At 38.4% G+C, this 16,360-nt stretch overlaps 1 protein-coding gene across 1 annotated transcript in view; it reads left to right on the plus strand.

The window, feature by feature from the left end:
• Positions 1–16,360, plus strand: part of GABRB1 (gamma-aminobutyric acid type A receptor subunit beta1) — a 90,416-nt gene that overhangs the window by 61,550 nt on the left and 12,506 nt on the right. The window contains exons 6-8 of the mRNA XM_087724647.1: positions 6,366–6,503; positions 6,596–6,748; positions 13,454–13,695. Coding sequence (XP_087580773.1) covers positions 6,366–6,503; positions 6,596–6,748; positions 13,454–13,695 — 533 coding nt within the window. The remainder of the gene's footprint in view (positions 1–6,365; positions 6,504–6,595; positions 6,749–13,453; positions 13,696–16,360) is intronic.

A 16,360-nucleotide genomic window follows, 5' to 3' on the forward strand; every position in this document is an offset into this window, starting at 1 on the left:
TTTTATCCATTTATTTGTGCCATTTTTTAATTTATTTTTGTTGTGGGACATCATAGGATAGGCCTGACTGGGGGAAGTACTTACTTCTTAATAAGTTAGAAAAATATCGGATAGACATCACCACCAGATGGATTCATAACTGGCTGACAAACTACAAAATGCATAGTGCTTAATGGAACTGCATCTATATGGACAGAAATAAGCAGTAGCCCAAGGTTCTGTCTTAGGTCCAGTACTCTTCAATCTCTTCATAAATTATTTAGATGAGGGAATAGAAGGAGAACTCATCAAATTTGCCAATGCTGGCCGGAATAACCAACACCCCAGCTTCTTTTAAGACTTTTATTCTAACAAACCTCTATGCTATAGCTATTTTACAAGAAATTAAAGATGATGACATTGGCTGTTTTCCAAAGGGGAAAAAGCATTTTGCTCTTCATAGTTTACTTTCTACCAGGTGATGCTTTATTCAGAAGAATTATAGAATTTGCTACAATCAATAATGGCCACAATCTTGTTCATTTTTAATATAGAATATATATATATATATATATATATATATATATATATATATATATATATATATATATATATATATATATATATATATATATATATATATATATATATATATATATATATATATATATATATATATATATATATATATATATATATATATATATATGATATATTTTTTATTTTTAAACAAACATAAACAAACAAGACATGTAACATAAAAACATCTTCAATTACGTACAGTGTGTCGATTGGTTACAAGATTTTTGTGTGTCCTTTCCATAGTCATTACTTAAACTTTATCTAAAGTCACATATTGTCAATCAAATATATTTGTATACATTATTGTTATACTTCATTTGTTTGATTATCACTATTGTTTCTTCATTTTAAACAAGGTATTCTAAATAGGAATTCATTTATATTATAATAATTCATTATATCATCTTCAATATATCCAATAATAAAGTATTTTTATATCCTATTCTAAATCATTCTATTATTTTAGCATTGGTAACATTCTCTAATAATTTCCAATTCCATGTTTTTTCCATTATTAGTATCATCAATCTAATATATATATATATGTGTGTGTGTGTGTGTGTGTGTGTGTGTGTGTGTGTGTGTATGTATGTATGTATGTATGTATACAATTATTATAATTGTTAAACATTCATTGAGTATAGCTATTATTACATCCTTTTTATATGAAGCATACTAAATTTAAAGTAAATTTATATTATGGTGTTTCATTATATCCTCCTGAAATCATCCAATGATATTACATCTTTATATTCTATTCTATATAAAAGTGTTTATCTTTTATAAAAAGGTTTTTCAACATCATCTCCATAGTCCCACTTGCAATTTTATATAAAATTTCATAGTATCAATCTAGTATATATAAATGCAAAATAATTATAGTCAAATAAATGATTGTTAATCATTTATTTGACTATAACCATTATTACTTTCTCTTATACATAATACTCAAAGTTTAACTAAGTTTAACTTAATTTCATTGTGACATTTCATTTCATCATCTTGTATCCTTCCAGTAGTAGTGCAGTCCAATATCTCTTGCCATTTGTAGAATCTGTATTCTAAGTGTTTTCTTGATAAGTCTTATGTGGACTTCTCTTAGCAACTTGTTGTTCATTCCATATCTTATAGAGAGTCAAACCCCTCCATCTTTCCTTCCATCCATCACTGGTGCTTCTGCCAAAATTACTCTCATTGTTTCTGCCAAATTTTCTCCCCTTTCTTCATCTATATTTTGAAGTCTGAGATAGAGTTCCAGTTTGTCAATCTCTCCTTTCAGTATTTCACACGTATAATTTCCCTCCAGTCTCGGTTTGCTGTCCGTGTCACCAATTTTCTTATCACTTTGTTCATATTTCTCTGCAGTTTTCTGAACTCTGTCCTCAGGTTTCATCATTATTTTGTAAATATTCTCAACTCTTCCCTCCATTCTTTCTGTATTTTGTTCTATAATCTCAAGTCTCTTATCAATTCTCTCTCTGATTATTAGAACTTTTTGAATTTCTAGCATAATTATTTGTAATGTTAATTCCTTTTCTTCTTCATGTTGCACCATTTTTCCAGGTTGTAAACACTGCCACTAAGACATCCAAGGCTTTTTCCTAGATTTCAAACAAATTCAGTGTAATCTTTCAAGTCAAGGCTTTTTCTTTACCCCAAAAGAGCACTTGTAAAACAAAATGTGCTTAATAGCTTTGTAATATCAGATGTTACCAAGCCTCCAGCCTCTAGGTGGCAGTGTTACTTCTTTTTTCTCTGCTTTTACCTCTCTCTTTAATCTCCGAACTCAAGAAGAGAGAGAGGGAGAGAAAAAAGCTTAAAAGTTACAATCCAGCCAAGCCTTGAGAGGAAAGAGAATTTTAATCAACAAACACAAAAATGGAGAAAAATAGAAGAAGAAGAAGAAGAAGAAGAAGAAGAAGAAGAAGAAGAAGAAGAAGAAGAAGAGGAGGAGGAGGAGGAGGAGGAGGAGGAGGAGGAGGAGGAGGAGGAGGAGGAGGAGGAGGAGAAGAAGAAGAAGAAGAAGAAGAAGAAGAAGAAGAAGAAGAAGAAGAAGAAGAAGAAGGGGGAAAGTCCAATTTAAAAGTAAGAGGCATTTGTAAAAATTCCATCCATAGAAAGAAACAAAATGAAAGTGAAAGAGATAACACAATCATTTTAATCCAGGCTTAATTTGCCGCTTACTTTCTTCTGTCTTCAATTTTAATTTAACTCTAAGTCTTTTTCGGTATTCTCTAATAGTAAAAATTTTCTCACCATTTCCAACACTCTCTCCTGTTCTGCTTCCATTTCAGGGGTCTGTCCCAACCTTCTGCAGCCTCAGTGGCTGCTTTTCTTGTAGCAAGAAAAAATAGCTTCTCCTGTATCCATCAGGGGCTTTGCGATGCCCCGAGATCAGCAGGACATGCTCTTCTCTATCACTGTCTCTACAGGATGGTTTAGGTCCAAAAAGGACCGTCCAGCAACAGAGATATTGACAGCAATCCTGGAGCTCCAAGGTTGCATGTCGTATCATAGCAACGTCAGCCCCGCTCTCCAGAATTAGTCATATTGATGAACAATATTACTATTAATTACTACTTGGTCCTGCATGCCTATATATTAGTTCAATTTTATTATTAGTGCCAGATCCAGGAAAGTTGAGGAAAGGATGCTGTTAAAGTTGGCTTTGGACAACTTGGCTGGCCATTGTGGAAAATAGGAAGCTAGACTAGAAAGCCATTTCATCTGAACCATCTTATCTCTTCTTAGGTTTTAAATCACTTAATTTCATCCATATTATTTTAAAATGGCAGTAGTTACAAGGCTTGAGAAATCATAAGAATGCCTCCTTCCTTCCTTCCTTCCTTCCTTCCTTCCTTCCTTCCTTCCTTCGTTCATTCATTCATTCCCTTCCTTCCTTCCTTCCCTCCCTCCCTCCTTCCTTCCTTCCTTCCTTCCTTCCTTCCTTCCTTCCTGTTCAAAAAATATCCATGTAAAAGATATTAAAGTTCAAGGCAGTGGTGGGTTTCAAATCCCGTTCCAACCGGTACAGTTGGAATGGGGCCGGCGGCCTCTTCATGGACGCGTGCACTCCAGCTGCTCTGTGGAGCGTCACGCAGGCCCTGCATGTGCACCATTGCATGTGCGTGGCAGGACAGAAGCTTTAAAACACAGGTAAGGAGCTCGGGTGGGCAGGTGGGCCCTCTGGAGCATCGTACCGAAATGGTATCCGGTGCCCCAGGCTGGCTCTGATACGCCTGTACTGGGGTATACTGCCTGCAACCCACCACTGGTTCAAGGTCACATTCTAGAGTAAGTTTAAGTATTTCATTTTTAAGATATGAATTCACAGATTTGCTGCAATCTTTAATGGGAACAATGAACTACTTAATCATTCTCATGTAGCCATAGTAACCAATGTTCATTTATTCAGCTTATCACATTTCCTCCTTATCCTAACTCAGTAATAACTAACAAAATAGCAGACAAAAGCTTTTTGAGGTCAACAAGGCTTTGCAAAAGCCAAAATGCAATTTTCTTGCTATGTAAACTATTAAGGCAGAACATCATAACATCTATTTATCACTATAGTGAGATATTTTTCTATTGGGTGCTTTGCCTCTCAAACATTACCCTCAAAGTAATAAAAGAAGATGTTCTTTTCCCAAAGAAAGGAAACTCCAAATAAGGTGCTGTGATTTTTAAAATGTGTGATTAGGCTTCTAATGCTATTTGTATGTAGCACAATTCTATATATTTGTTTATGTCCCATACAGGTAGTCCTTATTTTTTAAGACTGGTCACTTAGCAACTATTTGAAGTTACAATGGACCCCCCAAAAGCCATTTATTATCTGGATTCAAAGGTCCAATGCTTATTATACAGAGCCGAGGTGGCACAGTGGTTAAATGCAGCACTGCAGGCTACTTCAGCTGACTGCAGTTCTGTAGTTCGGCTGTTCAAATCTCACCGGCTCAGGGTTGATTCAGCCTTCCATCCTTCCGAGGTGGGTAAAATGAGGACCTGGATTTTTGGGGGCAATATGTTGACTCTGTAAACCGCTTAGAGAGGACTGAAAGCCCAATGAAGCGGTATATAAGTCTAGCTGCTATTGCTATCCCCATAGTTACATGATCACATTTTGGGTACTTGGCAACCAGCCTACTTTTATTGCCATTTGCAGCAACCTACAGTCACACCACTACAATAGTTATGTCAGAACTGCCATCCTGTGCCTTGCTTTGCTACCTGTCAGCCTGCCATAAACTAAGCGGGGGAGGGAGCTGTTGGGAGGGGAAAACAGAAACCATTCATCATGCCTTCCCAAGACATCAGCTCATCATCCCAAGGCCAGAAGCCTGGGAATGGAAAGTAACAGCTGACCATCTAGCCCACCTTGCTGGATCTGTTGCCAAAATAACTTATGCAAATGTGACTGGATAATGGGGAGATAAAAGGGGGGAGGAACAGAAAATGAAAAGTTAACTGGGGAACCTTTGGACACAAACTTTCAGATCTAGTTTTGCTGTACTGTAACCATTTGGCTCTTAGTAAAAGTATATCTATTGCAGTGTTGGGATTCAAATAATTTAACAACCAGTTCTCTGCCCTAATGACCATCTGGGTAGGTGGGGCTCAGTGGTCATGTGACTGGGTGGGCTTGGCCAACTCAAGGTCACTCAGGTCGATGGACGCTTCGCCTTAGCTGTTACAATGTAATAAGGGTTAACTGGAGAAGCAGTTTCTGTAAGCAGGTCAATAAAGATTAGGCTAGGAACAACACTAGAATGTTTCCTTCCTCCCTTCCTTACAGGATTAGCCCTGTAAAGTGGAAAAAACAAAAGGAGATTTCTTCCAACAATCAGTTCTCTGAACTACTTAGAAAGTTACCAACCAGTTCTCCCGAATAGGTGCGAACCAGCTGAATCCCACCACTGATCTATTGCACAAATGGAGCAAATGGTCTTTCTTTCCTAAGAACCCACGTTGGGGCAGGTGTGACAGGTTGTTTTGCTGGCATCTCGTGTTTACTTCTGATTCCTACAAAAAACGCCCATTGCAGACAATGAATTCTCTTAATAACTACATGTTCACTTTATGACCACAGCATTCACTTAATGGCTGACTCAGAAAAGGTTTAAAATTGGGTGTGGTCACATGTTGACCTGCTTAATGACTGGGACAAGTCACAACTGTAATTTTGGGTTCAATTACAGTCATACGTTGAGGACTATCTGTACATGCTAAACTATACAGAAGTCCTATAGAACTCAGTAGAATTTACTACTTGTTTAGACAGAAACATGCAATCATGGGGCTGGAGGTCCCCAATCCAAGGGACCTTGAAGGTCTTCTAGTCCCTGCTCAAGGCAGGAGACCTTATATCATCCCAGACAAATTGTTATCCAATATTTTTTTTTGAAAACCTCCAGTGATGGAGCACCCACAACTCTGGGAAGCAAGCTTTCATTATATTTTATAATATTCAGCAGCTCTGTGTTGTATTTGGAAAAAAAACTGGAGAAAAAAATCTAAAATCTTTTAACTTTGAATCTCTGCTTTTTAAAACAAGAATTTATCAAGTACTATAAAAGGGGACATTAATTTACTATGCAGTATTAAATGGAACAAAAGTGGCTTGTTCAAATGTATGATGTAAGCTGGGTTTATTGATACACAGCTGTGAAATAATTACAGTGCTATAATTTAGATTATGTCTCCTAATGTTATGTCTTCTTTGCAATTTTCTTTACAAATAAATTTAAACTATAAAACATTTAGCTGACAAACTAACATACTTGCTTATATGTCTCCAACTGCAGATGGATACACAACTGATGATATTGAATTCTACTGGAATGGAGGTGAATCTGCTGTTAGCGGAGTTAGTAAAATTGAGCTCCCTCAGTTCTCAATTATTGATTACAAAATGATCTCAAAAAAAGTAGTGTTTGCAACAGGTAAGCACCAAGCAGCTGCAAACATATACTGGAAACTTTACCAGAAAACAAATACATTTTTGACATGACTTCATTTCATTTGTTCTAAATAGGGGATTACCCCCGTCTGTCCTTGAGTTTTCGACTGAAAAGAAATATTGGCTATTTCATTCTGCAAACCTACATGCCTTCTACTCTAATTACAATTCTGTCTTGGGTATCCTTCTGGATCAACTATGATGCATCTGCTGCAAGAGTTGCACTAGGTAAATTATTTCTTGGATGATGCTACTGTTGGAAAAAAATATTTTGGGGGGTGGGTAATTTCCTGTTTAGAATTTAGAATTTAGAATTTTATTAATATTTATAGGCTGCCCTTTTCCCTGAGGGGACTCAGGGCGGCTTACAAAGTTTAGTTTGCACCCAGCAGCCTTCCAGTCAATTCATGTATTCAATAAGTGGAGTGATTGGTTGTATGGTTGTATCATGATTGGTAGCTTGGTGCTGATTGGTGCTGGCTGTGTGTACATTGTTGTTTCATGTTGTAACGGCCTGGGTGGTGGGTGGAGCTCGTTTGCTGTCTAGGGCTGATTTCCAGATGTCTGGTAGGCAGGAGGTATCATCACATTTATTCATGTTGTGCGGGTGTTTCTCTATTTTGATGGCTTCCATAATTATTCTCTTGTTGAAGTATTCAGTTTTGGAGATTAACCTGGTTCCTTCAAAATTAATTTCATGTCCTGTAGCTTTAAGGTTCTGGAAAAGGGAGGAAGTTTTTTTCTTTTTTTCTTACTACGTTCTTGTGTTCTGTGATATGTGCATTTATTCTCCTGTTCGTTTGTCCCATGTATGTTGCAGGGCAGATTTTGCATGGTATTTCATAGACTCCTTGGTTTTCTAGCTGGATTTTGTCTTTGGGGTTTCTTAAGATGTTGGCTATTTTTTGGTCAGTGTTGAACGCTGTCTTGATATTTTGTTTGTGGAGAATTTTGCTGATTTTTCTGTGGTGCCTTTGATGTAAGGGAGGAGGGTGATGCCATTGTCCTGTTCTGTGTCTTAGTTTTTGCGGGGAGTCTCCCTTTGGAATAGGTTGGTAATTGTTTTTCTTTGGAATCCATTGGAGATTAATACATTTGTGAGAGTGTGTAATTCAGTTTTCAGGTGGTCTTTGTCAGCTAGGCATTTGGTTCTGGGAATGAGGGTCTTGGCTACAGAGTTGATCTGTGCAGGGTGGTGATGGGATTGTGTGTTTAAGTAGCAGTTTATGTGTGTGTTTTTCAGTAGATGGTGTGTCCTAGGGAGCCATTGGGTTTTTTGGGTGTTGCTCATTTGTTGACTAGGGCTGGTTTCCAGATGTCTGATTTCTGGACGTCCTAATCTACAAAAAAATCCAAATTAAACAATATGAAATACCATGCAGAATCTGCCCTGCACCATACATAGGACAAACGAACAGGAGAATAAGTGCACGCATCGCAGAACACAAGAACGCAGTAAGAAAAAAAGAAAAAACTTCCTTCTTTTTCCAGCACCTTAAAACCACAGGACATGAAATTAATTTTGAAGGAACCAGATTAATCTCCAAAACTGAACACTTCAACAAGAGAATAATTATGGAATCCATCAAAATAGAGAAACACCCCCATAACATGAATAAAGGTGATGATACCTCCCACCTACCAGACATCTGGAAACCAGCCCTAGTTAACAAATGAGCCCCACCCACCACCCAGGCCGTTACAACACAAAACAACAATGTACACACAGCCAGCACCAATCAGCACCAATCTACCAATCATGATACAACCACACAACCAATCACTCCACTTATTGAAACAAAGCCAGCACTGCATACCCCCCCCCAAAAAAAAATTATAGAAAGACATTTAAGCCCAAAACCTAGCCTGAGGATGGCGAGTGAGACTCACTGAAACGTTGCCAAGACAATCTCAATCTTACACAGGAAAACACCTGAGTACAATAAGACCAGCATACCTACACCCATGAAAATATATATATATATATATATATATATATATATATATATATATATATATATATATGTGTGTGTGTGTGTGTGTGTGTGTGTGTGTGTGTGTGTGTGTGTGTGTGTGTGTGTGTGTGTGTGTTTTGTATTTGTGCTGATAAATAAATAAAGGGAGACTAGTATAGATCTATTTCAAGCTATTTAGCTCTCATCAGCTAGCCATACCCTTACTGGGATTTGAACCTGGGCTATATTACATACTAGGCAGATATCTTAGCCATTAGGCCACAGGCTCTTATCCATTATCAGCGAACCCAGGGTGAAAGGTATCTATTAGATTTTTTTACAACCCCCGGTATGCCCAAATATGGGATGAAGATCACTACTTCCATTCTCTGTCCTTCGGCTCGTCACAAAAGACCATCCAGGCAGATACCTAGTAATGGGAGATTTTAACTATCCAGATATCAACTGGGAGATAGACTCTGCAGCAAGTGGGAGATCAGATAGATTCCTAACCAACCCAACCAACAACATTGCCATCCAAAAGGTAGAGCAGGGAACTAAAAGTAAAGCTATACTGGACCTAATTCTTACAAATAGAGAAGTGATAGAGGGAATTGAAGTTGCCAGAACCTTGGGTGAATGTAACCACATCATACTGGAATTCAATATAATGCAAACACAAGCAAAATAAAATAATCCAACCAGTGTCTTAAACTTTAAAAATGCTGATTTTGATGAGCCGAGGTGGCGCAGTGGTTAGGGTGCAGTACTGCAGGCCACTTCAGCTGACTGTTATCTGCAGTTCAGCGGTTCAAATCTCACCGGCTCAAGGTTGACTCAGCCTTCCATCCTTCCGAGGTGGGTAAATTGAGGACCCAGATTGTGGGGGCGATATGTTGACTCTGTAAACCGCTTAGAGAGGGCTGAAAGCCCTATGAAGCGGTATATAAGTCTAATTGCTATTGCTATTGCTATTAATAAACTCAGAGAGAGCCTGGGAAAGATTCCATGGATGAAAATCTTACAGGGGAAAACAACTCAAAAAACATGGCAAAGATAGGCCCAAACTGCAAAGGTAAAGTCAGGAAAGCAAAGGCTCAGAATGAACAAAGACTTGCAACAAAATTCAAAGATAATAAAAAAAAAAATTTTCAACATATCAAGAAAAAAAAATCAAGGAAACAATCCACTAAAGAAAGAAGATAGCAAGGAGACAGGCAGTAGGGAGAAAACAGAGCTGATTAACTCATTCTGTGCATCAGACTTCGCGGAAAAAGAACTTCTAGCTCAACATACCAAAAAATCTACTGTAAAAGACAAACTAGAAATAAAAATTAAAATAAGCAAGAAAATTATAAGAGAACATTTCTCTGACCTTGATGAATATAAATCAACATGACCTGATGGATTACATCCCTGAGTTCTGAAGGAAGTGGCAGATGTTATTTCAGAACCATTGTATTATATCTTTTAAAAATCTTGGAGCACCAGGGAACTACCAGAGGATTGGAAAAGAGCTGATGTGGTTCCCATTTTCAAAAAAAAGGGAGTGGGGAACAGACCCAGGAAACTACAGACCAATGAGCCTAACATCAATACCTGGAAAGACACCGGAAAAAATAATTAAAAAACAGATCTGTGAATATTTAAAAACAAATGAAGTTATAACTAGTAGCCAACACAGGTTTGTTAAAAACAGATCATGCCAAATCAATCTTATTTCATTCTTTGATAAAGAGACTAAATTAATAGATCAGCGAAATGCTGTGGACATAGTATACTTAGCCTCCACCATGCATTCAACAAAGTAGACCGCAATCTACTTCTTGGTAATCTAGAAAAAATGTTTGATAGACAGCATCACCACCAGATGGATTTGTAACTGGCTGACAAACCGTACTCAACAAATAGTCTTAGTGGTATTACATTTACCTGGAGGGAAGTAAGCAGTGGAGTACTACAAGGTTCCGTCTTAGGCCCATTACTCTTCAATATCCGTAAATGACTTAGATGAGGGAATAGAAGGGCAACTCATCAAATTTGCAGATGACACTAAGCTGGCATGACACTAACACACTGTGTCACCATGACATCATCCCCACCACTGTTTCTCCAGGATTTTTGAAAGATATCGTACAATGATTCTGAGAAAACATCTGCCAGCTCCTTCAGAACTCTGGGATGTAATCCATGAGGTCACATTGATTTATATTCATCAAGGTCAGAGAGGTGTTCTCTTACCATTTTCTTGCTTAGTTAAATTTTTATTTCTACTCTGTCTTTTAGTTGTTTTTGGTAGGTTGGGCTAGAATTTCTTTTTGCATGGACTGATGCAAAGAATGAGTTCTCTCTACTGCCTGTTACTTTCTTGCCATCTTCTCAGGGGACCAAGTGGAATGGAATTTTATTATTTATATGCCGCCCTTCTCCGGGAGGACTCAGTGCGACGAACAATTCAAAAGGGGAAAAAAGGGGAACATAAAAAACGAAATACGAATAATAAAAATAGGCAACAGTCGCACAACCATACATGTCGAGAGGGGAGGGAACTCATCACCCCCAGGCCTGCCGGCAAAGCCAGGTTTTGACAGATTTTCGGAAGGCCTGGAGAGAGGTGAGGGTCCGAATCCCTGCGGGGAGTTCATTCCAAAGGGCCAGAGCTGCCACAGAGAAGGCCCTCCCCCAGGTAATAGCCAGATGGCATTGGCTAGTAGATGGAACCCGGAGGAGGCTAACCCTGTGAGATCTAATGGGTCTGTGGGAGGTAATTGGCAGTGTTTCCTTGACTTTTTTCTTGTTATTTATATGTTAAAAGAAACTTTTTTATTATTATGTTTGATTTTTGTTCTAAGTATTTGTTCATTCTGAGCCTTTGATTTCCTGACTTCATCTTTGCAGATTCGGTCTATCTGCTGATATTCTTAGTTATGTGTGTTTCTTTCTTAGTTATGTGTCCCTTTTTCCATTTTTGTACTTATCCTTTTTGTCTTTCAGTTTATCATAGGGATCTTTGTGCAACCATGCTAGTTTGTTCTTGAATTTCTTGTTTTTCTTTTTCAGTGGAATTGTGTTGGACTGGACTTTTATGATCATATTTTTCAGTGTTTCCCACACTTCTTGAGTTGTTTTTCCCTTTCGAATTTTTATCCATGAAATTTTGCTTAGACTTTCTCTGAGTTTGTTAAAATCAGCTTGGTTGATGTTAAAGTCAGTTTGGTAAATTTATTGTTTTTTAATAAAATCAGTTTGCCCATATCATGTGAGTGACTCACCTGAAATGTCAATCATGCTGGCAGTAATCAGTGGAAAAAGAAGAAGGGACTACTCTAGTACCCATTGGCTGAACACTGTAAAGGATGACACCAGGATGACCATAGCAGATCTGAAGGAGGTGATGCAAGACAGAGGGGCATGGAAAGTATTGATCCATAGACTGGCCAAGAGTCAGATATGACTGAATTGCTGATGACAAGAATGAATGTGGTTGGAATTGATTCTTTTATCTATAGTCTAATAGTAGTTTGTATAGCCAAGCTAATTCAAAGAAGCTCAAACAAAGATGAAATTCTGTACAGAAAAGTGTCACTTCCAATATACCATAAAATAAATTTTCTATATACAGGTACCAGGCAATGCAGTCAGTGGTTTTCCTTATGACACTCTATGGAAGCAAAAAATTGAAGAATCAGGATAGAAAGAATAGTGATGCTTTTGAACTTTAGTTTGGTGTTGAAGAAAACATTTGAGAATACTACAGATAGCCAAGAAAGCAAAGAAATGGATCATAAAATCAATCCAAAATTCTCATTCAAGGCACAAACACCCAGGCTCAAATTATCATATTTTTCAAATAGTATATGAAGAACAAGGAAGGAAAGAAAAGATGAGCATGACCAATAGCCCAGTGATTATATGGCAAATAGTATGCCATTAGAAGACCCAAAGGGCCTGGTTGGGGACAGATCATCCTGAAGAAAATGTGTCAGTGTAGTCATAATCAAGCAATCAAATCCGGCATATGGGAAGACACTAGAAGGCTGCCATGCAGAGGAAGGCAGAGATAGTCTTTGACTTATGACTACAATTGAGGCCAAAATTTTGGTTGCTAAACAAAAGCGTTGTTAAGTGAGCTCCACCATATTTTACCCAATCCATGATATCTCCTGGTGAGTGACATCAAGTTGGCCACGCCTATCCAGTTACATGGCCGCCAGGCCACGGCCACAGAATAAGCAGTAAAAAATTTTGAAACCCACCCCTGATGGTGATGCAAATTTATCTTAAAATGCCAGAGATAATGCATATCTGTCAGAATTATATACATTTAACTCACAAACTTCTATACAAAATCTTTGACCTGCATATAAGACTTTCGTAGGAAGATGTGCTCCTAGATCAAATATCCAGGTCAAATATTCTAACTTGGTGAAAGGTAGTTGTAGAGAAGTTCCTGTAACTTAAGAATTAGCACATATTCTGCAATTTATGAGGCAATAAAATATAAAACATTTTATATCAGCCAATGTTGTATATGTAATATTATTGAAATCATAGTAGTTAAACTTCTTCTGCCTTAGAAAGAAACAAACTCATATTCTTTCCTTTTGTCTCAAAGTCTCTAAGGCAGTGTTTCTCAACCTTGGCAACTTGAAGATGTCTGGACTTCAACTCCCAGAATTCCCCAGCCAGCATTCTCTGGCTGGGGAATTCTGGGAGTTGAAGTCCAGACATCTTCAAGTTGCCAAGGTTGAGAAACACTGCTCTAAGGTCTGAGCTACTCATTGTGGCAAGTCTTGAGAGTTGTAATTCCCAAATCTGATTGATACAATGGAAAAGATGCTAAAAGGCTTAGAAAACTAGAGCGTTGTAGAAATGGCTCAGATATCAAGGTGGATGCCTGTACTAGGAATTCTTTATGATGTGGTATCTTCAGAAATGAAGTACGTCTTTAGAAAGGTAACTCTTTCCTTCTCTGCAGGAATCACCACTGTGCTGACAATGACCACCATTAACACTCACCTCAGGGAAACACTTCCCAAAATCCCATATGTGAAGGCAATTGACATCTACCTTATGGGCTGCTTTGTTTTTGTATTCCTTGCTTTATTGGAATATGCATTTGTCAACTACACATTCTTTGGCAAAGGCCCTCAATATCAGAAGAAAACAGCAGAAAAAGCCACCAATGAGAGGAAGAAAGTGGAGATGAATAAAGTTCAGGTAACCAATTCTCTGAAAGTTGATATAATTTCCTATTTATCTGTGCAAGTATTGTTGAAGTAGAAGATTATAGCACTCCAAACAAGACAATTTGTTAGTGAATCCATATTACAAATGGAAATATGCTTTATCAAGTGGTCTAATCCTCTTCATTTTTGGAAAAAACAATTTTTAAATTAGAAAATATGAAAGGAATAAGCATCATAATTTATTTAGCATATTCAATAGTTCATCATGTCAGTAATTACTATGATATTCAGTAGTCAGTGATTTTAATATCAGTATTTATTGTTTAAATATATTTCTCTCAAAATTAGCCTCGAAATATATTTGTGCACCCCATACATCCATAAATGTATGTATAAAGCAAAAAAAACTTTTAAATTAATGTGGAAAATTTGTTGATCAACTTATACTGATTATCTATTTTTATTGCATTATGGACTTGGGTGTGAGAATTTACATTTTTGACAGATGCAAGAAATATCAGAATAAAGTAAGTAAAGAATCCAACAAGATGCATGCACTTCAGAAGTGAAAAAAGTAAAATACTACCCGTAAACAGGAAAAAATCAAATCAAATGCACAGGGATAAAATAGACAGAAACTGGCTCAACAGTAGTAACTGTGAGAGCAATGTAGGGGCCTAGTAGTCAACAGCTTATGAACCAGCACTTTGCTCTAGCTACCAAACCAACCCAACTCGGTCTTGGACTGCATCAACAAGCAAAACATCCAGATCACAAGAAGTACTAATACTGCTCTATACTGCCTTAGTGAGGCCACATTTGAAATACTGCATCCAGTTCTGGTCACCATGATACAAAAAGATGCTTAAAAATCTAGAAGAAGACTCTAAAAGAAGTGTAGAGAAAAGCAACATAGATGATAAGAGATCTGGAAACTAAATAGTTACGGTAGATGAATGGTTATGGGAACTAGGTATGTCTAATGAAGAGAAAGACTAGGAGTGGCATACTAGCAACCTTACGGTACTTGAAGGGATTTCACAGAGAAGTGGTCAGCCGATTCTCCAAAGCACCTGAGGGCAAGACAGGAAATAATGGGTAAAAAATCATTAAGAGATCCAAGTTAGAACTAAAGAGAACAACTAATCAGTGGAACAGCTTGTCTCCAGAAGTTGTGAATGCTTCTTTACTGGGTGATTTCAAGAAGAGGTCAGACAACCATTTGTCGCAAATGGTATAGTGTCTCCTTCTTAGCAGAGGGTTGGATTGGAAGATCTTCAATATCACTTCCAAACCTGTTTTTTGTGTTCTGTGTTGTATGTACAAATAAACACAGGTAGTCCTTGGCTTACAACAGTTCACTTGGCGACTGTTCGAAGTTACAACAGCACTGAAAAAAGTGACATATGAAAAATGTTCACACTTAAAAGTGACTTATGACCATTGCAGCATGCCCATGGTCATGTGATTTACTTTCAGATGCATGACTAGTGACTCACATTTATGACTGTTGTTGTATCCCGGGGTCAAGTGATAACCTTTTACAACCTTCTGACAAAGTCAGTGGCTTCACTTAACAACTGTGTTACTAATTCAACAACTGCAGTGATTCACCTAACAAATGTGGCAAGTAAAATGGGGCAAAACTCACTTAACAAATTTCTCACTTAGCAATATAAATTTTGGGCTCAATTGAAGTTGTAACTTAAGAACTACCTGTACTAATACAAATGAAAATTATAGGTCAGGTGTTGGCAACCTGTGGCTCCAGAGCTGCTTGCGGCTCTTTCATCCCTCTGCTGTAGCTCCCTGTTGGGTGATGCCACCACTGGCTGTATGTGTCCCTCGGACTCCCCTCCCAGTCACTCCTTGCCTGGCCTGAGAAGCTAAGGGCGACAGCAGGGGATAGACACCCCTCCATATTCCAGAGCAGGAACAAAGGTACGGATTTCCTCTGACTTCTTCATTCCCGCCCCACTCTGAAGCAAACCAAATGGGCCAAGGTCTCCTTCCCTTGCTCTCACTGGCCATAGGTGGGGCTCTGTGCTTCCGCCTCCCAGCTGGAGCACCACATTTGTTTGCTTGCTGTACTCCTCCGAGGAAGGAGCTGCCCTCAGGACACCTGGGCCCCTGCTGCAGGGGAAGAGAGGAAAGGAGGGGGTGTCTCCCCAACAGGATCCGGGTTGGAGTTGCCTCGTTTTGCGTGGATTTCCAACACTTGGCTTTGCCTGTCAATCTCCACTCCCTCTCCACAGCCCAAGTATTTTGTGGTGCGGCATACCTTTCCCCCAGCTGGAATGGCCATTGCGGGGCTTGATGTTTGTCTGCATGTTTCTTATAGGTCTGTGCTGCTTTAGCTAGCACTTACTTGACATTTTCCCATGCTGCTTTCAGCAATAGCAGCCGGTCAGTCAAGCTGACTGGGGGATCCCTTGGATATTTGGGCATTGGGACAAAGTCCATGCCACTCATTACTTTGAATGGAGTGAGTTCCATGCTACTGTGAACAGCATTATTGTATGCGACCTCAGCGAAAGACAGGAGGTCCACTCAATTGGACTGTTGATAGTTCACGTAACACTTCGGGTACTGTTCTACCATGGTGTTCAATCTCTCCCCCCCTCCCACTGGTGCTCAGATGAAAGGCTGAGCTAAGGCCCTGGGATGACCCAATAGACCACAGGAACTCCCTCCAG

The sequence above is a fragment of the Thamnophis sirtalis genome, unplaced genomic scaffold, assembly GCF_051295495.1.
Source record: "Thamnophis sirtalis isolate CommonGarterSnake01/CBP01778 unplaced genomic scaffold, rThaSir2_p1.2 scaffold_10, whole genome shotgun sequence".
In the NCBI taxonomy this organism is placed as follows: domain Eukaryota; kingdom Metazoa; phylum Chordata; class Lepidosauria; order Squamata; family Natricidae; genus Thamnophis; species Thamnophis sirtalis.